The 23,860-nt window shown below is 43.7% G+C and overlaps 2 protein-coding genes across 7 annotated transcripts in view; one reads left to right on the top strand and one right to left on the bottom strand.

Annotated features, from left to right (window-relative positions):
- Slc30a7 (solute carrier family 30 member 7) overlaps window positions 1–963 on the bottom strand; it is a 64,133-nt gene extending 63,170 nt beyond the window's left edge. The window contains exons 1-2 of the mRNA XM_075981545.1: window positions 667–963; window positions 349–450 (exon numbers count right to left, since the gene is read on the bottom strand). Of these exons, the coding sequence (XP_075837660.1) occupies window positions 349–450; window positions 667–746 (182 nt within the window). The 5' untranslated portion in view covers window positions 747–963. The remainder of the gene's footprint in view (window positions 1–348; window positions 451–666) is intronic.
- Window positions 964–977: 14 nt separating this feature from the next.
- On the top strand, window positions 978–21,679 carry Extl2 (exostosin like glycosyltransferase 2). 6 transcript variants are annotated; one of them, XM_075981543.1, is made up of 7 exons: window positions 985–1,423; window positions 1,592–1,655; window positions 3,785–4,021; window positions 4,263–4,337; window positions 15,714–16,141; window positions 17,157–17,227; window positions 19,714–21,679. In XM_075981543.1, the coding sequence occupies exons 4-7, from the start codon at window positions 4,333–4,335 to the stop codon at window positions 20,197–20,199; spliced, it is 990 nt and encodes a 329-aa protein (XP_075837658.1). In that variant the 5' UTR covers window positions 985–1,423; window positions 1,592–1,655; window positions 3,785–4,021; window positions 4,263–4,332; the 3' UTR covers window positions 20,200–21,679. The 6 variants fall into 6 exon arrangements, with proteins under 6 accessions (XP_075837657.1, XP_075837655.1, XP_075837658.1 ...); XM_075981544.1 differs by lacking the exon at window positions 3,785–4,021 and having other exon boundaries at window positions 1,010–1,113; window positions 1,288–1,423; XM_075981542.1 differs by lacking the exons at window positions 1,592–1,655; window positions 3,785–4,021 and having other exon boundaries at window positions 978–1,113; window positions 1,288–1,423.
- Window positions 21,680–23,860: the final 2,181 nt, after the last annotated feature.

The raw sequence follows: 23,860 nt of genomic DNA, 5'->3' as shown, positions 1-23,860 counted from the left end.
TTAGCTAACAAGATCCTCCCAGTTTTCCTGAGGCAAAGCTAAGGCAAGTTAGAAAAGAGATTTATTTTATCTAAAAAAAAAAAAAAAAAAAAAAAAAAAAAGAGGCGGGGGCCTGTCAGTCCTGTCTGACGGAATTGCAGGAAACCAAGTAAGAGACTGTACCTTATGGGCCCTAATCTTAGAAAAGCATCCCTTACGAGTTGATATGAGATAGCAACTCAGCAGAAGTGATAGCGGCCAAGGTATAAGACCTGAACCTACCGGTACAGAGCTACGTGGCACTAAGCAAATAGTGGCTAGTTTCCCTAACCCTCTCTTTCCGCCCCCGTCATCTTCCCCTTTGGTTACCAGTTGCTCCAGATGCCGTAGAGTAGTTCCACAAAAGCGAAAGAGAGGTTCAGGCACAGGAAGAAAAACAGGTTCCGGGATGTCTTGTCCGACAGGATGGCCCTGAGCACGATACAGGTGATTAGAAGCAGGCAGGAGCCAAGGGGGTGCCGGGACCCTGAAGTCGACTCCCCTTTTCAAGACCCACCCAGTCCACATGCTCCTTCCACCACAGCAGGAGGTTGACGCTCCCACCCTGGACCTCACACCCATCCTCAGCTCCTGGCTTTATCTCCTCCAGCCGGGTAGCTCCCTCCCAGCAGACACGGGACCCCGCACCTAAACCAGCCTGAGATCTTGCCAAACAGATTGAATTTGGGTGGTTTGTAGTCATCATCCTTGATGGACAGGGGCAACATCTTCTCCACCCGGCGAAGGGCCGGGCCTCCGTCCCTCTACAGAAGTGATCCGGTATGGTGGCGGCAGTGACAGCGGTGACGCTTCAGACGCGGACCCTCTAGGTGCTTGATCGCGGCGGCGTACCGCCCCGAGACCCAGACACAGACACACACCCGGGAACTCGAGGACTTCCGGCCCGGGCCGCGCAACGCGTCCTGGGACGGGAAAGCGGGAGGCGGGGGTGGGGGCTCGGGCGGGGGCGGGGCTTACGGCGGGAGGAGGCGGGGCTCTGGGAGGGCTGCAGAAAGCCCGGGCTGCAAGGCTCGGGGGGTCCTCCAGCTGAACCGGGGGTCCTCTCTCCTGATCTCACGAAGGAAGTCCTCAGCTGCGGCTCTGCAGACGTGGCTGCCTGGGTTCAGGGCTTGATGTCACCCACCCGGATCTCCCACCACCAGCGTTCCCGGATGCAGTGCAGCCCGCGCCTGCCCCTTCTGCGTTAAGCCCCTGAGGACCTCAACTCCCCGCTGTGCTTGAGGCGGCACCGCTGAGGGACCCAGGCAGCCACGTGCTGCGCCGCCACTGCGCAGGATGCACGACGATGGCTTCGCGAGGTCAACGCTAAGGGAGTACACTCCACCCGCGGAAACCGCCACGCGGGACGCGATCGTTGGGTGCCTTGCAAAAGAAACACTTAAAGGTATTGTAAAGAAGTCTTTTAGGAATAGGTACGTGGAGGCTGTGGCTTCATGTTGTTTGTCCCTCCCGGGCAACCTCAGTTGTTTGCAGCCCTGATGACAAGCGCTAACTCGTCCCAGTAGCATCCCGGTCACCCCGGGACAGTAGCTGTCACTATGATCCATTTCAGGAGGTGCAGTCACAAGCTGGCTGGATGAGGGACGCTGTGGATGAGCCTTACGGGCCTAGGCTGGGTAAGGACACACTCCAGAATCTTTCTGGGGAATTGTTTAGACAGGTTAGCTGGCCACGTGAAAATTAAAAGTTGTTCCCTAGGAATGGAAACCGAGAAAGAGGGTTTGGCTTTGGGAGGTGGCTTGGAAACTACAGAACCGAGCTTCTTGGGAATGCCTATTTGCCTAACAGGAAGTGGAGCGTCACCCAAAGGGAGGGAGGGAGGGATGGCCACTCGGGGACTGTCCCCTGCTCTGGGCGCTCACTTTGCGGGCGGTGCGTTTCCTAGGTTATCAGTTGGACTGGGGAAGAGGTTGGAAGCCTGGTTTAGGAGAGGGGGTGGGAAAGAGACAAGCAAAGGAGACTCCCCTTCCGTTTTGTGCGAACCAAGCTGGAAATAATCCTGCTGGCCCCACTGCAATCCTCTGCACTGGAGGTGAGGCGACTGTAAAATCCTCTTTCGTTGATTTTATTTTTCCATTTGGAATCTATGACTGTTTTGCCTTCGTTCTTGGAACTTTATGTGTAGGAGGGATTTATTCTGTAATTTGATTTTTGAAAATGTATCTTGTAATTTTTTAAAAAATGTAAACCCTTAAAATCTGCTGGTAAAAAAACGGCTCAATTCTACATATTAAGTTCTGGGAAGAGCATTTTTGTCTTTGCTTTTCTTGGGTTATATTTGATTATTTAATTTTAAGTGAATATTTTCAATTAATAGCGTTTACTTCTTAAAAGATACTTTTGTGTTTAGAGTAGTCTTTGAATCTTGCTTTACTGCATTGCTGGGGAAGCCCTAACTGGATGCAGAGTAAGTAAGTAGTTTAAGACTAAATATTTCCATTGCAACCTATTTTTTTCATTTTAAGGCCGCTTTATTTCAGCATGTTAGTGGGGATACATAGAAATAATCAAATTTCAGCAACTGATTTTCAGCCTTCACCTCAAGGTCAGCTGCAAGTTGAGCCTATGAGTTTTTTATTCTGCATTTGGAAATAAATTTTGTATTCCGTCTTGTACTACTGTAGATCTGCAATTGCTTAGCTGGCTTAGGGAGAAACCCACATTACCCATTACTGAATAGTTTTGAAATACATGAAAGAAAATTAATTTCAGCTCTATCAGTTACTAGAGACTCCTAGATTTAGCTCCCTCCCTTCAAGATTTAAGATAGATGCTCTCTTGGGGATCTTCTCCTTTCTAAAAGTAGCAGTGCTATTTCAAATCCTTAAGCCCTGGATAGCATAATGGCCAATGGCCAATTCGGCATTAAAGGAATTTTTGTTTGCAATATAAAGCTCAGAGAGGGACACTGTTTAAATCTGGAAAAGTTCTAGGGGTAGAAATTGTTTCCACTATGCTTCCTTTCTTTCTTTCTTTCTTATTTACTTTCTTTCTTTCTTTCTTTCTTTCTTTCTTTCTTTCTTTCTATTTTTTATCTCAAAAATAATATCTGTCCTGTACATGTTTCCCTGCATATGTTGTGTCAAAATTTGACTCTCTCATTCAGTAATCCATTTGGTGAGTATCTAGTCTGTGTCACACTCTGTGATGGCGATTGGGGCTATAAAGGCAAAGTTCGTTGCCTGAAACAGTTTTCCAGAGAGGACAAGCTGATGTAAAGAGTCCCGTGTTTTAGGGTTGCATGGTGTGTAAATTATACATGGGAAATGAGTTGGGAGGCGTGAAGAGAGACAGCTATCACTCAGGGAGCCTTTCTCTGTATGCTAACCCATTCCTTTTACCTCTGCAATCATTTTTAGCATAAAAAAAGAAAAAGATGAATTGGGAGGAAAATGTTTTTGATTTCTCAGTTCTATTTTGGTGGTCAGTATTTAGCAAGTCTCCAATCAGATGAGGTACTTGGGAAATCCCTAGTCATAATTCTTAATTCCTTCACGCATTACAAGTTCAAATGACTAGGGAAGACCATAAAATAGACACAGTAATAAATGTTCTTACATTAATCAAAGTGTTCCTACTGTGAACCTTTAAATATTGGTTTACATCGTCAATTAGTTGCTTTTGATTAATTGTGCATGCTATATGGGGGGGCTGGGGGCTAGAAACCCAGCTGTTCAGACATGCGGTTGAAAATTGAAAAATGGAAGCAGAGAGGATTGAAGGACGGAAACTCCTCTTGTTCCAGGTCCTTCCCAATGGCAGACAGCAAGCGTGAGAAGGATACCATCTGTCAACCTCAGTAATCCGGGCTGGCATTTATCTGCAACCCTGTTTCAGACCCATGGTTTATGAGATACTGCAGATTAATGTCCTGTGAACTGCTGCCGAACAAAAGGCATTACAGCAGTAGCTAGGAGTAATGGAAGTCTAGGAGTTGAATAATGATGCAAATGATACACATGGCCCTTGGATTCACTTCAAGGTGTGTTTGCTTGGGTTCCGAGTGTGTCGATGTTCAAGAGTTGGGATGATCCCTGTGTCTTCTGTTTCTGGATCCGCCAAAGAGGTCTAAATACAGAAGAGCCACAGCTGTTAGCATCAACCAGCAGGAAAACACTTATCTTCCTTGTCCCCCAAATGTAATTTTTAGAACATAGAATAGCAATTTTTAATTTAAAAGTCACTCGAAGCATCACAGGAAATTCTTTGATATCTTTTAATAGCACCAAGGAAGACTGTTCCTGTCGAGCACTGAAGCCATAAGGGATGCTGCTGTAAAAAATTAGTTACACAATGAGGTAAGTAACAGATTCTGTTGCTTTAAAAAAATATATACATGGAAAAATACATACAGTAAAATATATCATTTGCCTCTCTGGAGTCTTAAATATTTTTATATTGGTATATAACTGATCTCCAAAACTTTTTCATCTTATAAAATTGAAACTTTATACCCATTAAAAAAATAAAAACAAACAAACAAGCAAAAACTAGCCTTTTCTACCTGCTCCCAGCCCTAGGCAATCCGAGTCTACATCCTGTTTCTATGAGTTTGACTAAATACATCATGTTAAGGGAAATCATGCAATAGTTGTCCTTTTTGTTTGAGTCTTTGTTTTACATAGTTTAGCTTCCTTTTTGAGGCCGAATAAAAAGTCTGTTGTGTATCTATATATCTCACGCTTCCCAAATAGATCTATTCTCTATTCATCCATGGACACTTGGGTGACTTTTTCTTTTCTTTCTTTTTTTTTTTTTAGAGCTATTATAAATATGACAATAATGAAATACAGCTATTTTTGTCTGTATTTTTTCCTTTGGGTTTTTGTTTTGTTGCCACGGGTTTCACTCTCTAGCCCTGACTAGCCAAGAACCTGCTCACTATGTATACTAACTTGGCCTCTTAACGCACAGAGATCTGGCTGCCTTTGACTCTGCCTCCAAGTGCTTGGAGTAAGGCATATGTCACCATACCCGGCTTAGTTCAAATTTTTTGCATTGGTAGTTTTATTTTCTTGAAAATAAAAGTCCTGGCAGGTATGGAAGCTGTCCCAGCCCTGGGGAGGCTAGGCCACGAGGACTGTGAATTTGATGCCAGTCTTGACTGTATAGTGAGTCTCAAAAAGAAAATTCTAGCCAGAACCAGGACCCACTAGAAAATACCACAAGGCCTCTTTTAGGGTGAATCCACTAAAATCCTAATCCAGATTCTGGGATAAAATCAGTACTTGAAGGTTCTTTTTTGTGGTGTATGGAGGCCTTTCTGAGATTGAACAACTCAGCCTTTTGGCAAAGACCAAGTGTAGTGTCTTCTTTTTTAATCAATTTAATCTGAGGATTGAGCCTATGGCTTTATATATTCTAAGCATGTACTGAGCCTACACCGCAAGCTCCATTACTTCTATATGTGAAATAATCTTGTAGCCTGGACTAAAGCTGAAAATAGCATCCCTGCAAAACATGGAGAGAGTACAGAGTTGCTCAAGTGAGTCCGGAGTTTGATTCTGGCCCACCACTCTGTCTGTGGTTCAGCAAACACTTCTCCTATTCTGTCCTATCTTCTTTTTTTCTCTCCAAGAATTAAAAATGCTCCCAGTTGGAACTGTTGTATAATGTCAAGGGAGGAAAGTTCTGGCAACTTCTATTGCTATGACTAACTGAGGGTAAGATAAGCTATGTCTGCCCTCTTTCCCACCATGCTGGGCATGTGGTAAGAACCTATAAATGTTTTTTGAGAAGACAGAGCGCCATTGGTTGTGTGACCGACCTTCCCCCACTCAAGTGAGAAAGCTGACATGAACTGGTGCTTAGTATCTGAAAATGCTTCTAAGTCAGAATTCATATGCATGAATCTGTTTCTCCTCAGGAAGCAGCTTTGGAGGCTGCTGAAAACCAGTTTCCACTAGAAGGGAAAGAGTCCAGGGATTTGTGACCTGGCAGTGTTGCTCCCCACCTCCCCAATCTTCCATTTACTAAAACAGGTAGAGGTTCAGATGAAAAGCGCCTGTGTCCTGAAATGGCGAAAACAATCGATTTGCAGATGGACTTGACATCTTTTCTGACCCAGTTCTCAAACAAACTTTTTGTTAGACTCTGCTGGGCTAAAACCACTTTTCTATTTCTAGATTTCTAGATTATAGTGTCCATTGATGCCTTGGATCCTTGTAGAGTCCGCAGTGTGCCTCTTAGGAATAAGGGCACTCTTGATCCTCTTCTAGTAGGCTTCCATTGGATTGGTCATCTTCCAACACGGCATTATCATCATAATCATCTGTAATTAACTGACAATTCCAAGAGAAACGATTAAAGATTTTATCTATGATAATTCACACCTGTGCACTTTGGAGGTTGAGAGGACCTCACTGTGTGCCTCCATGATAAATGGCTGGGTCGAGGGAGGCAGGCTGTGCATTAAAAGCAATTTATACATAGTTATGTTTTATTTCCCTGTAAATGGATGATGATAAGTTCTAGTTATTGATAGTGACTCCCTGGAGCTGTGCTGAGAACATGATGTTCTGAGCAGGAAAGGGAAGAAGGAGGAGCCGAAAGCCCAAGACTGATGACCAGCTTTTAGTATAGACTGGCAAGGGAGATCGGGACGGGCACTAGAGACACTGGTGTGTAGTGACTGATACCCTGCTTTGAATGCTGCCAGTGCTGTTCCCTCTAACTTGATTTAACGGTACCGAAGTAGCTCACTCCCCCTGGCTGCCTGCAGCAGAGGGCTTGACTGTGATGTAATCAGTGCAGAAATGATTTTCTCGCGGTATGCCCTGGGGAGTGACCTGGTACTGTAGCACTTACCTAGTCAAATGTGATAGTATATATATGGAGCTTTAAGAAATAATATTTTAGTGATTCTGTTTCAGAACTATAGCTCCAGAAATACAGTAAAGACAGAGCTAGGCCTTCTAAAGGACACGGTTTTCAGTGGTTATCAATGATCGTGTGTGTCTATATGTCTGTGTAGTGTACTGTTACTGGAAAAGATGGGTTGCTTTAGCCCTAAGAGTTCATGACTTAGCTGATCACCATTCATGTAGCTGTATGATTGACTGTTCACACACATGGCAAGATCGCAAGAAACATCTATGACACTTTTATCTGTATCTTTTGTGTGTGTCAATTGTGTGTATTTATTCCTGCCTTTTGAAGCTTATGATTAACACAGTAACTTTAAGTATTTTTTGATATGTTTAGTCTTGCAAAACAAGTAACAGAAGTCAAGAATCTGGTGAGCTCTTTGGGAGAAAGTGAGAGGCCAGAACTGACAGAATGAATGAAGGGCAGTGTGACATTTCTGAAGTAACAGTGACAAGAATGGATTTATGAATATGAACAAAAATCCAACCTGGGCTTGGAGAAATGGCTCAGTGGTGAAGTGTAAATGGAGGCTTTTTCTGTCCCCACCCCAGTCCCAAGGCCCTTTTAGAGTAACTACTCTGAGGCTTAATATTAATTCCAAAGTGTTCGGCCTATTAGCTTAGACTTATTATTAACTAGCTCTTACACCTTAAATGAACCCATTTCTATTACTCTATTATGTATCTATTTTCTATTATACACGTATTTTACCAAAAGTCTCATGGAATATTACCTCACACCTTACTCCTGCAGCTGCTGGAGTCTCTTCCACTCCACCCTTTTTCTCCTTGTATCTGATTGGATTTTCCACCGGGCATATTCTACCTGACTATTGGGCAAATCAGCTTCTATATGAACCAATGGTAATAAAACATAATCACCACCTACAGAGAGACATCCCACATCAGTGAAGAGCACTGATTGCTCTTCCAGAGGACCCAGGTTCAGTTCTCAACTCCCCAGGCCTGTGTGACAGGAGCCTCTCCCCACACAAAATAACTGTAATGAAAGAGATACATCCCCTGCGGAGAAGGTGCTGGAGGTGCGGCTGTAACACGGGGAACTGAGATCTGTCTCCATGCCTGAGGAGCACATGGGGTGGAGGGCAGGGAGGGAAAGTTGCAGAGTGCCGGTGATATTTGAAAGATTTGATGGGGCGCAGTTTGTTCGGATTGGCAGAAGGAAGTGTAGGTAAATGGCTAAGACAGGAGACAGATGAGTTTGCTGTATGTCACCAGCCCCTTTGCCTGAGTTCGAACAGTGCCATTTGCACGCAGTCTACCTGGCCAGAAGCTGCTAGGCAGTCGGCGGCTGTGTCTTCCCGCTCATCTCGCAAGTCTGTAGAGGGAAGCCCCACGTTCTGAAATGACCTTTGCCTTTCACCTTGGGAGGGTTTTCTCGTCTGACAGATGAAGGTCTTTCTCTGAGCATCTGTCGTCTATAATCATCAGTTTTTATGCAAGTACATATCCTGGAGAATGAGCCCAAAGAGAAACAGTCTGTGCCGTATCGGGCAGATCGCGCAGCGAAATGGCAGAATAGTTATCATTCTTCTACCATCTGTGGCATCAAGATGAAAGCGGCAGATCCGCGTTGTCTGGTGCCAAGCCGCTCGCTGTGTTTCTACCTGATGAGCCAGAGGACATTTTTTGTTCCTGTTCTACTCTGACATATTTGTTTACAGCTTCTCTCTGCATAATGGTGGCTCTTTCAGGCTGAAGCAAGTAGCCCCAAGAAAAGAATTCAGCAGTACTGCTTCTGGGGACTGTTAGTAGGTAGTGCGTCTTGGAAAATTCAGATTTCCCTTTCCATTTAAAGGCATACACGTATTTGTAACTCACAGTTCATTTGCTGTGTATTGTTTGCTCTCTTACTTTATCTTATGTCCACATCTAAAATGTTTCCAACAATCGTCTCCCAGAAACCACTTCCCTCAGAAATGTAAACTTTCCACACGTCCTAAGTCAGCAGTTCCACAGCTCAGCGTTTGCCCAAGAGAAGCGATGGCAAATGTCTGCATAAACATTTGCTCACAAATGTTCATTGCAGCAATATTGATAATAGCCCAAATATGGAAACAACCGAAGTACGCAGCCGTTGATGAGCAGATAAGCAAAATGCGAACTGTCTGTATACTAGAACATTATCTGGGAGCGAAAATAGAATGGGGGGAGGCCTGAGAAGGACAAGGCAGTACATTCCGTGCTCGCAGTGCAAATGTGACGATCCCCAGAACTGGCGTAAGTGCCAGGCAGGCGTGGCAGGCCCCCTAGTCCCCATGCTCCCTCCAGAGGCAGAGATAGAATCTGTGGGGCAAGCTGACTAGCTGGACTAGCCGAATCTGCAAGTTCTTGGGTCAGCAGCGGCCTTGCCGCTACTAAAGTTAATAAAGTGAATAGTGATTGAGGAAGATAAGCAATGCCAGCCTGTAGCTTCCACACACATGTGTGCCCACCCACATTCCAAGTCAATATGCACACACACACACATCATGTACACATGCATGCCAAAAAGAGATGCTTAAATCTGTGTATGAAGTTTGAAAATGTTTTTGCAAAGTAAAAGGAATAAGATATAAAAGGCAACCGGGCGGTGGTGGCGCACTCCTTTAATCCCAGCACTCGGGAGGCAGAGGCAGGCAGATCTCGGTGAGTTCGAGGCCAACCTGGTCTACAAGATCTAGTTCCAGGACAGGCTCCAAAGCTACAGAGAAGCCCTGTCTCGAAACAAACAACAACAACAAAAAAGGTATAAAAATTATATATTGTATAGTTGCATTCATAGAAATGTCTAGAATAGGCAAATTCATTGAGACAAAAAGTAAATTTGTGGTTTTCTGGAGCTGGGAAAGTATGCGATTAATGGAAATTGAAGGGACTGTTCATAGGCCTGAGTTTCCTTGTGGGCACCGAAGGTGTTTTCAAAATGAATCTTGAATGAACGTATTGGCACTCGCTTGCATTTTTAGCGCTCGGGATGCTGAGGCGGCAAGATTGAGGATATGAGGCCAGCCTGGGATACAAGTCAAGACTCCATCTTAAAAACAAACAGTAACAACAACAATAAAACAGTCATGATGTTTCCAAAACTCAGAGGACATTAAAAGAACACACTGAACCATAATCTTTAAATAGGTGCATTTTGTGGAAGGTGACATCTCGCTGAAACTATAAAAATGTTCTTATTCAAAGAACTCATTTTTACATTACTTGCCAGGTGTTTTAGGAACAGCCATGCCACAGTGGACAGTCGTGGGCTGGGCTAGCCAGAAAAGCTTGCCTTGGTTCTCCTGCTGCTGCTGCTGCTGTTGCTGCTGCTGCTGCTGCATAGGCCAGTACAGCTGCAAGACTGCAAGTGTCCCTCCCCAGCCCTCCAACTGCTGATCTATAGAAAGAAGAAGTGGGCGTTAGAGGCCTCTGAGATCCTTCTATCCGAGGATTACTTGTCTTTTCAGGGAGGCGGCCAAATATTGGGACGTCTTTGGCAGCTTATCCCTTGTTCAAGCATAACAAATAGCAGTGGATTCTCTGGTAGCCTTTCTTTCTATGTTCAAGTGGATCTTACTAGGCAACTGAAAAGCAGAGCAAGGCTTCTCCACCTTGGTGCTTTGAACACAACAGGCTCCATAATACTGTGCTGTGGGTGCCGTCCTGCTCATTGTGATTGTTCCACAGTACTCCTGACATCTACCCTCTAGATAGCCATAGTGTCTCCCCTTCAGTCGTGACAACCCAAAATGTCTCCAGACTTGGCCAGCTATCCTTGAATGGTACAACCATCTATGGTTGAAAAACTTCTGTAGTAGAGTAGCAGATTATCAAAATAACCAAAAGGATGGATGTGTTCTTTACCCATGCAGAACTAAGATATGAACCCACCTGCAAGTTGAAATAATCACTGGGAGAACCTTGATTTCTTTTATTTGGAGACACGGAGAAAAGAAGGACCTTTACTGTGTTCTGTTGATATTTGCATTGTTTATTAGTTATCTTTCGACTAGTGTGGTTGTGGGGGGGCAAGAGAAAATAGACTAAGAGCTGTCAGCTGGGTATAGTCTCCGCACTAGGGAGGCAGAGGCAGGTGGAGCTCATAATTCAAGCCTATTCTGGTATACATAGCATGTTCCGATCAACCAGGGCTACACAGAGAGACTTTCTCAAAAGGCGGGGAAAGAAGCTGTGAGATCCCCTTCAGAGTGAGACAGGGTGTCAGTAAATAAGCACAGACACGATTTTAAAACAGAAAAAAAAAATAAAGGAGAAAAGTTGGTGTTAAAAGCAGGGTACCCAGCTTTTTTTTTTTACTTTTTATTTCTTCACCTCTTGCTGGTGTGCTCTTTGATGCCCCATTCAGAGCTGTGTGTTAGATGATAGGTTCTGCCTTTAGAAAACAAAACAAAAGAAAGACTTGAACTATCAAGACTTGAACTATCCAAAGTGTATCAGGGTTGTTTGCAACAAGCCTACAGTAGAGCGCTAACCCTCAGCCATGCTAAAGGAGTGTGCGCCTTGTACAGCCCCTTGGAAAGTCCTTTCTCTCTTACTCTTCCAGGCAAGTTAAGGAATTTGCATAACTTAATTGAGGTACATTATTTAATAAATGCCAAATGAAATATTTATGATCTATCGGTAAAGACATAAATTATTCAGCTCTCCTGAAACCTGTCTGATACAAGCAAAGTTGAGGCTTAGGAGGTGTTTGGAAGGGAAAACTTGTGCGATGGCCACTTTAGGGGTGTAAGTGAACGGGAAGCTGTCGCCCCAGAGTGTGTTTAATATTGTCAAAAGTTTGCAATTATCGACAGTCATTAATCTCCATTACTTTTTCCAAATTAGACTGCTGGGTAGTGAGTGGGTGGAAACATTTCCAACGTTTAGAATATGGCGTGTCTGCCGAGCTCCATAGAGCAGTCCAAAGCTCTCGATGTGGTGTTTTTTAATGCAGTTGGCAAAACCTTGCTTCCCCGAGTGTTTATAACTAACCATGCAGAGCTGAGCATGTGTTTTAGGAGACCTGTTTTTAAATTCAGTGCCGAAAGGATTTTCGAGCCTTTGGAATCAAGATTATTAATTCCTGCGTCTTACCTTTGGTTGACCGTCTTGGCAGTCTGTGTTTTTAGGAAAAGAGCACATGGAATGAAAATGCTGTGCTCCAAAGCCTTAGATTACTGTTCTTGAAAAATAATTACATGAAAGCTGAGGTTACTAATTGTATTCATGCCTCAGAGTGAGGCCATGATAGAGGCAGAAGCACAAAATTGCCTTTCTTGATAGAACAAACTACAGAAAATAGTCCAAGACCAAATGGCCTTGAAAACGTGCCAGAAATCTGTCTGTCTAAGGAATACTGCATTTCAAGTCCAGACTGGAAACGTGAGAGGCTTTGTGGCTTGTGAACAAGCCCTTCCCAAGGGTGGACATGATGGTGCATTCCTGTAACCCGGGCACTCCAGAGACTGAGGCAGGAGGATTGTGCCTGCAGGGTCAGCCTGCGCTGCGAAGACAGAGACCCTGCCTCAGATAAGAAACAGTTAAGCCGCACTTGAGTCAGGACACTGTCCCATCAGGTAATGTATGTGTGCCCCGATCTGCATCCTCAGAAGCTTAAATGCAGGGTGTGAAAACTAACCTATGTGGTTCTTCTCTGGCCTTGAACTAGAGAAATCTCTCTGCAGTTATAAAGCACACTTCAGGCCATGAAGCAAGGTCATGGGTGCGTGGTGATGATTTTAACACAATACTCCTGCAAGATGTCCTCTGTGCAGAAGGAAAGATGGCTTAGCCTGGTCTAAGGGGTTGTTGGTGGGATAATGGCCCAGCTGCAGCTGCCCGAGTTCAACCATGGCTGTGAAATGAAGACCTTCAGTGTGCTCTGTGTGCACACACTACTACTACACCTTTCCAAGAAGGTGGAAGGAAACAGCGTGGTACATAAAGACAGTTTTCTATTAAGAAGAGTAGAGTCGTGCTTGGGACTGATCCATGCCTTAGCTATAGTTGGTTTCCAGTGAGAAGTCCTAAGAGCTTCTTTATATTTTATCAGAGTGTCTGTTTACTGTGCAATCTAGGAAGAGAGATTGTTTCAATAGGAATGAAAAGGGAGTAGAGGATGGATCAAAGTCATCGGGCCTAATACACAAGTTTGAGATTAGCCTGTGCTATATAATCCAAGGCCAGCCAGAGCTTTGTCCCAAGACCTTGTCTCAAAACAAATAAACAGGTAATGATTCCATATTCTTTCTTTCTCTATATGTAAGGAATATAGTGTGTGTGTGTGTGTGTGTGTGTGTGTGTGTGTGTGTGTGCATGTGTTCATATATAGGGTAGAAGTCAGCTTCTGGTGTAATGATCCTCAGGCTCCAGTCACCTTGATTATTTGAGACAGGGTCTCTCACTGGGGCATGAACACTAAGGTCCACTGGCTGGCCAGTAAACACCAAGAATCCACCTGCCTCTGTCTCTGCTGTGCTGGGATTACAGGCCTTGCTACCACACCCAGCTTTTCACAGCAGTGCTAAGGATCAAACTCAGATCCTTGCATGGCAAACACTTCTCCCATGGAGCTGTCTCTCCCAGACCCTCTTATTCTTTGTGATCCTAAGAAATTTGTTTTGTTGACCTAAAGGTACTTTTAGAATGTTGACCAGAAATTCCTAGTTGATTTTGTTTTTAAATATCGTCTCTTCATTAGTGAGGTTTTTTTTTTTTTTGGACAATCTATTTTCCCTGATACTGGCTTTTGTACTTACTTGTACAGTAGGTCCTAGGTGTGAGGACTGGCCCCAGGGTGCTATGAGGCCAAAGGAGGAAAGGCAGACAGATCCGGAATTTATTGGGGAATTGGCACGGAAGTGTGGCACCAGATGGCAGAAGCACCAGCCAGACCTCCTGAAGTATGGGTCAGCAAAAGGTGTATTTACAGGGTGAGGCAGATGTGACCATCTTCTCTAGATTGTAGCTGATTTATCTTAAGATAATCTTAAGGACTCCAGCGCACGCTTTCAGTGGGGTCTGATGGGTAGGCCTGGCGATTCCCACGGTTTTATCTGTTTCTGGTGTGCCGGGAAACTAGAGAGAGAAACCCAGCTTCCTACTCGGGGCGGTCACAGAGGTGACATCCAAAGACGGCTGCAGCTATGACGAGCGGAATTCCTACACTGACAAAACAGATACAGACACAGTTGCCAGAGTACAACATAAGGACATGTCTGCAAAGCCTAGAGGAGGTTTGTGGAGTAATCGTCTGGAATCAGAAGCAGGGGTAATTAAAAACCATCAGTGTTCAAGCAGGAGGTAGCAATCCTGGAAATGATAATGTGTGGAGTCAGAAAGTCATTTCTAAGTCTGTAAAATTGGCAGGAAGGTTTAACCTTTTTAACATATGTATGCTTGAGAGGTTGATTAGATAAGACTTTCTGACTAGTGAATGTCCAAGCTACCCTCATTTGTTATCTCTTGACTCCTGCTAGTCCAGGGCTGGCTCTGGAAGACTGTTTTGTTTTGTTGGAGGTAGGGTCTTAGTATATATTATGTAGCCCAAGCTGGCCTGGAATTGGCAGTCCCCCTGCCTCAGCTCCTGAATGCTGGGATTGAAGTATGCATCACCATGCCTTATGATCTATGCTGTGAGATGTGGTCCTTTGGAAGTACAAGAGCCCTGTCTTAGTCACTGTTCTGTTGCTGTAGAGACACCATGGCCAAGGCAAGTCTTACAAAAGAAAGCATTTAATTGGTGCTTGCTTAGGGTTGCAGAGGGTTAGTCCCTCGTTATCATGGTGGGGAGCGTGGTGGCAGGCAGACGTGGTGTGGGAGAAGTAGCTGAGAACTTCTTGATCTCTGTAGGCTGCAGACTGAGAGAGACAAAGACAAGACACGGGGTGGGGGGCGGGGAGAAAGAGACAGAGATACTAGCCCCGAATGGGCTTTTGAAACTCCCAGTGGTGCACCACCTCCAAGAAGGCCACACCCCCTAATCTTCCCAAACAGTTAGTCAACTGGGAACTAAGAGTGGAAATATAAGAACCTGGGGAGGGCTATTTTCATCCAAATCACCACAAGCCCCTACTTCAGCCTGTGGGTGAATCCAGGCAGAACAGCACAGCCCACAGTGATGAACAGCCTGACCTCTAGGGACAGATTTCCCTGATGTAAAACTCAAATGGTTTGATAGTTCTGGAAAAGTTATCGAACCCCTGTGAGCACCTAAACTATCAAATGAGAAGATGAAGGAAGAATAGAGTGGAAGGAGGGGAGGCGGGGTGAAGAGGAGGAAGAGGAGGAGGAAAAGAGCAGCCATGGCTCCAGCCTGTGCAGTATCAGGCTGGTCAACACTAACTCTCATGGCGGGGGCGGGGCCAGGAGTGGCCAGCCCTGAGGTACTCTTGACAGTTGATGCCTCTGGGTAAGAGCAAGGCAGTTTTTTTTTTTGTTTTTTCTCTTTTTTTGCTTGCTGTTGTTGTTGTTGTCTAAGGGTGTGGCCCCTTGGAAGTGGAATACACTCCAAGGGATGAACACAAGCTTAGGTGCATATGATCAGCAGAAGTTGAACTCTGTGGGGTATTGTAAAAAAAAAAAATCAAAAAGAAGACAGGAAGAGATGAGAAAGTGATGGTGGGGTCTGGGAGGAGTGGGAAGGGAGTATGCTCAAAATACATTGTATGACATTCTCAGAGAATTGATAAAAAATATTGTTTTAAAGAATAAAAGGATGTAAAACTACATTTTTTTAATGTTAGACCAAATAACTTTATAAAAGGATGGAGACGTCAATTAAAATCCATGCTAAGAGTGTTGTGCTCTCTATTCCAGGTGTTGCCACATCTGCAAACTTCCTGGAAGAGTCATGGGGATCCGAGTGCTCCGTTTCTCCCTGGTGGTCATCCTCGTGTTACTGCTCGTGGCTGGAGCTCTGACCAATCTGCTCCCCACCGTCAAAGAGGACAAGATGCTCAGCCTGCGCAGGGAAGTCAAACCCCAGAGCACACCCGCCCTGGACTCTTTCACTCTCGTCATGCAGACGTACAACAGGACGGACCTCTTACTGAGACTCCTGAACCACTATCAGGCAGTGCCAAATCTGCACAAAGTGATCGTGGTGTGGAACAACGTGGGCGAGAAGGGACCGGAGGAGTTATGGAATTCTCTCGGGCCGCACCCCGTCCCTGTCCTCTTCAAAACACAGACAGCCAACAAGATGAGGAATCGACTCCAGGTCTTCCCCGAGCTGGAGACCAACGGTGAGTCAAAACTGGGCTCTGCAACTGACAGGGCGCGTGTGGGTGGGCAGACGGACTGCTGACTTTTAGGGGAGTTATCATTTTAAAAAAAGCACTTTGAAACACTTAAGCGATTTCCAGGTTTCTAACAAGCAGTTTCCTAGGGGAGGGAATCACATGCATCTTGTAGTGATAACAAAGAGGGTAATGTTGAAATATTTTTCAAAGGTATGCCATGTGGTATAGTACTTGCAGAGCGTATATTAATTCACTAAGGAAAAGTCGTAAGATGACTGTCCCAGCCAGGGTTACTATTGCTGTGATAAAACACCATGACCAAAGGTGACTTAGGGAGGAAAGGGCTTATTTTGCTTACACTTCTACATCACTGCTTATTATTGAAGAAGTCAGGACAGAAATTCAGACAGAACAAGAATCTGGAGGCAGGAACTAATACAGAGGCCATGAAGGGGTGCTGCTTACTGGCTTGGTCCCCATGACTTGCACAACTTGCTTCTTTATAGAACCTAGAACCATCAGCCCAGGGAACTGCACCAACCACAATGGGCCAGACCCTCCCTATCAATGACTAATTAAGAAAATGCCCTAAGAGCCTGCCTACAGCCCAGTTTTATAGAGGCATTTTCTCAGTAGAGGCTCCCTCCTCTCAGCTTTCTATAGCCTGTGTCAAGTTCGCATAAAGCCAGCCAGCACAGCCTGCACAATTTATGCTTAATGTATTTGTATCACTCTCTTCTTCCCATGTGTAACAGTTTCTCCAGGGTAGGATTTTCTTACAAGAACCTTGGCTGTATTTAAGTGTTCATTTCTGGTTGATGGGCTATAATTGCATGTTGATATTTCCCCACAGGGAAATACCCTACGAGACAGATCTCTCTAAGGATACATTTTTAATTTACTAATTGGGTTCAGAAACACTCAGTTTGAACTGTATGTGTTGACACAACTGTGTCTTCCTGATTTTTGTATTCATTTCCAGACTGTTGAATGTATTTTTTTTTCTTTTCCATTGCAGCAGTACTAATGGTAGATGACGACACACTCATTAGTGCCCAGGACCTTGTTTTTGCTTTCTCAATTTGGCAGGTAATGTTGCTATATCTTTTATGACATTGTATGGGTAAAGTTTTATCTGTGTAATACCTAACCAGGGCAGTTTAGTTTAATATGGAGGCCACTAAAACCATATAGGAAGTATCTAAACCATAGCTGAGATTGTCACAGGCCAGTCAAGAGCTTCCGAGCTTAATTAAGACAACATGAAAATTAGCTTCCCATTTTGGTGTAGCAGGAAGCAAAATTGGAATTAGCTTCCCAAGAAGAGTGAAGGGATCTGGCACAGCCAAACTACAAGGCAGAAACGTTTTCCCCAGACCATTCGTGTCTCAAATGGGAAATGTTTTTGTGTGTTCACAATGTAAGAAACTTGTTGTAAAAGGAGGTATTCATCGCCTCAACAAGACTGCATCCTAGTGGAGACCGTGTTGAGAAAACCTGAGGTAATAATGGCATGTGTGTGCCGATTGCGGTGGCAGGTGTTTGTTTTGGCGTGGTTTTTTCTGCAAGCCAGCTTGAACAATCAGGCATAAATTGCTTGCTAGCTCCCCCACTGAGCATACACCGATGACAGCTGAGCTTTACAGGCTGCTTTACGAAAGGCCGGAATCCGGAACTGTGGGCAGGTCTTCTGATTAAATACTGCGCTGTCCTGGATGGTCAGGTTCGCAGTAAATCCTCCCTCAGAGCCACGAGGGTCGTGGAGGGCAGGTGGTGACAGTGCCCTGCCGTCCCAGCCTTCCGAAAGCTGCAGTTTTTAATTTCATGCCTCGCCTATTGATTAACGAATTGTACCCTTTTTTTCTACATTAACAGTTTTTTTTTTCCTGCCCTGTAAATAAAATCTTTTTAGACAAAAAGTTCTAATATAATGTTTCAGCTATGGGATTTCTACTTAAGTTTAAAAAAAAAATCAGTCTACCCTAAATATAAAGATAGAATCAGGTACAGTGTAAAGATGTGATTTGTTAGAGCAATGAACTATAAAGAAATATGAATCGTATTTTAAGTTTTAGACATAAAATATCAAAAAACATACAGGAGTGTCTGACTATGTGGTCAGTGTCCTGCATCTCTTCATAATTTGGTGTTTGTGTGCATGTAAGATGGCGAAGACAGTCGCCTGTGCCTACACATGTCTGTCCCTGTCCCACCTTGGTTCCTTCCCCTGGCTTTCTCCAGAGTGTGAGAATTTTCAGTATTTGGTCGACGTAAATGGTTCTTCTTTGGAGCCTACTAGCCTTTATCCTCCACCCATCTATCACCTGAGCATCCTCTCTGTCTCCAGCAACACAGTGATCACTATCCTCAGTGCACCCACCTGCATCACCCAACTGCCTTGTTTACAGCCTTCTGACCTCTGCAGGTGTGGTGATCCCCACTCCCATGTGTGAATACCCTCACTGTACTCTGAGCTCCTTGAAATTTAATTCAGCCTAGACTGTGTGTGTGTGTGTGTGTGTGTGTGTGTGTGTGTGTGTGTGTGCGCAAGCGCGAGTCCCTTGCCTAGTCAGATAAAATTCAAAATGGGTGAAGTTCACATTATTCGTGAGAATGAATTAAACTTTTAAACTTTCAGTCCTGTAAATTCAACATTTTCTTTTGTTTGCTGGTTTTTGTTTTAACTTTAGGAAGCCTTTCCTTAATATGATTTTTGCTACCATCTATTCTTTCTTCAAAGATCCTTTATCTCTTATCTGTATGTGTGTGTAAATATGTAACTTATGTTTTATTACTTTTTAAAATTCACATTAAATTCCTTTTTGAAAAGGAAATATCTAAATCTGAAAGGGCATAAAATTTAAAATTTTAACAATATTGAAATTGCTTAAAATCAGTAGTGGACTTTCAAGAACATTAAAATCAACACGGAAAAAATAAATATTGAAAAGCAATAAAAGTCAGCTCTATGGATATATATGTTTATATACACATAAAAGTTTAGAATAGTTTTTCAAATGATCACTCAAATCTTATCTCCTATAATAATATTCATGTCACCAACTTTTCTTATTGCTGTTGTTTTGGGGTGAGGTAATTTTTCGTTGGTTTAGTTTTTTGAGTCAGGGTCTTTCTATATAACCTTGCCTGGCCTGGAACTCACAATGTAGACCAGACTGGCTTCGAACTCACAGAGGTCCGCCTGCCCCTTCCTCCAGAGTGCTGGGATTAAGGTGTGTGCCACCTTAATCATGATCAACTTTTCTTACAGCATACTTTGAAGGACTAGACTCCATGGTGACTAAAATTTGTTAGATCAGATGTTGTAATCAGGGGACTATTTGTAATAATTTTTCAGAGAGATTTTGGTTATGGTGGAACTTAAGCTTATCAGCAGACAAAGTTATGAGGTTGTCCAGAATTAGAAGAAATTAGGGTGTTAACTAAGGGGGGGGGGTATGTAGAAATAAGGGCAAGTTGACAAACCAGCCAGCCACCTCCTCTGTAATAAACGTTTTGTCTATGTCTTCTCTAAAGAAATGCCACACTAATTATTCCTTTCCTCCTCTCCTCAGCAATTTCCTGATCAGATTGTAGGATTTGTACCTAGAAAACACGTCGCCACGTCTTCCGGTATCTACAGTTATGGGGGTTTTGAACTGCAGACACCGGGACTTGGAAACGGTGACCAGTACTCCATGGTGCTCATCGGCGCCTCCTTCTTCAACAGCAAATACCTGGACCTCTTTCAGAGACAGCCTGCAGCCGTCCACGCACTGGTCGATGAGACTCAGAACTGCGATGATATTGCTATGAATTTCGTGGTCTCCAAGCACACTGGGAAGTCTTCGGGGATATTCGTGAAACCTATAAACATAATCAATCTGGAGAAAGAAACCAATGGCTATTCTGGAATGTGGCATCGGGCAGAGCACTTTCTGCAGAGATCTTACTGTCTAAATAAGCTCGTTCATATCTACGATGGCATGCCCTTAAAATACTCCAACATTATGATTTCCCAGTTTGGCTTTCCATATGCCAACCACAAAAGTAAAATTTGAACCGGAAACAGTCAAAAACAAACCCGGAACACCGGTAGGTTTTTGAATGGCTTTTCCATGCTGTGTAATTTTGGTTTTCAAGCAACACCATGAACTTTTGTCTAGTCCACAAGTCTCTACAATAGAAACAAAACAAAACAAGAAACATATGCAGTATTTCTAGTATATAAACCACATGGACTGCAAAAGCCAAGAAAGCCTGTCTTACCCAGACAGGCCCGTTTGTGAAGAGCTTTTGTCCAAGGTTGTCACTCCTTGGTCGTGATATTATTGTTTACATCTCGAGACTGCTCTCCAACTTGTTTGAGCGAGCCCTGGCATCTGCCTTAAGGACCTACAGCAAGCTACTTCCAGGACCAGACTCAAAAGAGACCCTTTCCAGCTTTTCAGTGAAGGTTGATTGTTTTTATCTGAAGCCTGAAATGCTTCTTCAGCTAATGCCTGCAGTATAGGGAAAAGCCATGTAAAGAAAGTGTAGTCTTGAACCCATGTCAAGAACCAGGAAAATTCCCGGTTGCCAGTGTCCCTTGTGGCCCTTCTAACCAGAATTAACTGTGCCCCACATGGTTTTGACGAAGGTGTCAGTGCTGGTAATTCTGCTGTTAAGCTACTTGTGTCTCGGGGTGGGGTGGTAAGTTTTCACGTCTGACCAGTCTAATTGTTTGCTTGGGGTTTCTGTGAGCCTACCCTGCATGGATCACTAAAATGTGCAGCCAGCCGTGTCTCTCATATGGCCTATATGCAACAAGGAGTAAATGTGTCACTGCAATCTGTCACTGTGTGTGACCATGAGAATGTACGTTCTTTCTTACATTTTACAGAATGTTCAATAAATAGTATTAAAGACCTTCTGAAAGAATCGTTAAGTAGAAGCAGCAGAAATTAAAGACCTTAGTATCAAAGACCTTTATTATTAAAGCATATGCTATCCTGTAGACATTTAATAGCTGTGTTACACAAGAGATGATTGCATCCAGAACCCTGGATTTTGTTGGTATGTTTTTTTAAGTCCCAAGGCACTATTCATCATGATAATCCAATTATATAGTTGCAAATAAATAAAGAACTGAGCCATCGTGTGAGAAGACTGTGGGATACCCACAGTTGTTCACTGTTTCTATCGCTATCACCCGCTCTTTCTCATGGGAAACCATGTGTCTGTGACCTGTCTGGTACTTTTATAGTTTGTCCTTGCTCACCGCTCCTCCATCAGGCCTCTGGTGTCACTGTTTTTCTCTCTTTATAAGGCCGACGCATTTTCAAAGGTGTGAAAAAGCAGAACAATGGCAGCTGAAGCTGCCCTGTGATGTCTTCCTGCTGTCAGCCCAGTGTCTGCCTAACAACGGAGTGTATATGTGTGTCTTAATGCAATATTTTTTTTAAACTTGACCTCGTTAAAAGTCATGCTTTCTCCAAATTTGGCGGTAATATTTGCCTCTTGGTAGTCCACTATCCAATAAATAAACTTCAACTCTTCCAATGTTCTGTGTTAATGACTGAGCGGGCTACTTTTGTGGTGCCTTACATATTTCTCCATGCTCTAAAATACTACTGACGATGAAGTTGAGAACTTGATATATATTCACCGACTGGGAGACTATTCCTGGATTTGATTTCCTATCGGTGTTTTAAATTTGAAGTACATCATTATAGCATATAAACGGTAACATGGTCTCACATATTATAGAGTAGTCAACAAGAATACATTTTGGTCTACACACGACCCCTGCTCTGTGGCTTGCTCCCTATGGCCATCTTCCCATGAATACCTCTTATTCATGCCCTCATGATTCAAAAATCACTTGCGCAGGCTCAAAATTACACCCATGAAACAGTGTATATAGCTCAGGCGTGAAGCCTGCAGGCTCTGACTTTAGACTCTGGACTCAAATCCTTGCTAGGCATCTCATTATTTAACCAGTCCAGGCTCCTATTTCCTCATCAAAATGTGTTTGTGTTTCTTCATTTTTCTTAATGCCTATATATTCTCAAAATTGGGAAACTCGGAATAGGTTAATATTCATGGTTATATTGGTAATTGCTTTTGAAGAATAAGATAGTATGCTTGGATAGAGTATGGTGGCTTCCCCATTTCAGAAGTTGTTGGGGTGGTCATTGAAGGTAATGTTGGGAAGCCCAGCATCCACCAAGGGAGATACTGAGAACATGGTCTGTGCCATAGTACACGGGAGCCATGGGGATTGTTCCTTGTTTTCATTATTTTCCCTTATTTCAAATACTCTTTCCCTTTGCTTTGTTTGTTTTAGAGACAGAGTCTTCTATAATCTAGGCTGGCCTCAAACTCATAGCCCTCCTGCCTGAGTCTCCCAATTGCTGTTTTACAGACATGACCCATAACATCTGGCCAGATGCTTTTATTCTGAACATGAAGGCAATACATATTTGTTCTGGCACTGTTGGCATAGTCACAGCTGTGCGAAGAGATTAAAGATCCAGATATGGTGGCTCACGTCTGTAATCCCAACACTCAGAAGGCCAAGGCAGGAGAATTCCGGTGAAGAGCAGACCCACTACAGAGTAAGACCTAAGATTTGTGTGTGTGTGTTTGTGTGTTGAGAAATATTTAAATTTCTGAGAGAAGCAATTAAAAATGATCATCCAACTAATAACAATTTGATTTGTAGTTCCAGAACAATGATGTGGGATGTCCTTTTGTGTGTGTGTTGCTTTTATTGGTTGATGAATAAACCTGTTTGGGCCAATGGCTTAGCAGAATAAAGCCAGGTGGGAAATCTAAACAGAGAGAGAGAGTAGGCAGAATCAAAAGAGATGCCATGTAGCCGCCAAAGGAGTAATATGCCACACCAGTAAGCCACAGCTTCGTGGCAGTAGACAGATTAATAGAAATAGGCTGATTTAATGGTTAGAGCTAGCCAGCAAGAAGCCCAAGACATTGGCCAAACAATTGTAATTGATAATAAGCCTCAGAGTGGTTATTTCATAAGCAGCTTTGGAAACAAGCAGGCAAGTAAAAACCAGTCCAGGGGGACCAGCAGGACGGAGGGTACTTCTAGCTGCACTACAGGGATAACCCCAGCTAAGACTCTTCGCAGTAGTGGAGGGGTGCCCAAACAGATGTCTTAATAGCGTGGTTTCTTGGTTATTTCATTCTGCGTACCATGATTCTGCAATCATTTAGAATGTTCCCCTGTCACCTGCCTTCTTACTCTACAATAATGGGTAGGTCAACGACCCCGCCTTTCTCCCATATCTGGGAGCATATCCTGTGATTATTTCCTTAACATGAAGTCCAACGAAAGTGAGCACCTGGATCTACATAGTGGTTTTTGTCTCGTCTTTTTAGGGGTTTTGATACACATTGCTAGACTCCTCCAGACGTGTTGCCATGGTGACACTATTAATAGCCTATCCGGGGACACCTGTTTCCCATCAACCTTCTTCACTTCACCATTTCAATTCTCCTGTCATCTACTTATTCCACATAAGATGTTGGAGTGCTACAGGGCTTCAAAGGCTTCTCTTTCACAGAACTTTAGGTTGAGAAGGCTGAAAATGTGGTGAGGAACTGCCAGTGACAGCCAGAAGGCCGGTAGAAGCTTCGGGACTCTTTAGAAGGACTTCTAGGACCGACTTCAAGGTTGTTGTGTGGTCACATAATTCACTATCCTATACAGCTTTT

The sequence above is a fragment of the Microtus pennsylvanicus genome, chromosome 7, assembly GCF_037038515.1.
Source record: "Microtus pennsylvanicus isolate mMicPen1 chromosome 7, mMicPen1.hap1, whole genome shotgun sequence".
Taxonomy (NCBI): Eukaryota; Metazoa; Chordata; class Mammalia; order Rodentia; family Cricetidae; genus Microtus; species Microtus pennsylvanicus.
Note: the sequence above shows the minus strand (reverse complement) of the source record. Positions and strands in the feature narration are given on the sequence as shown.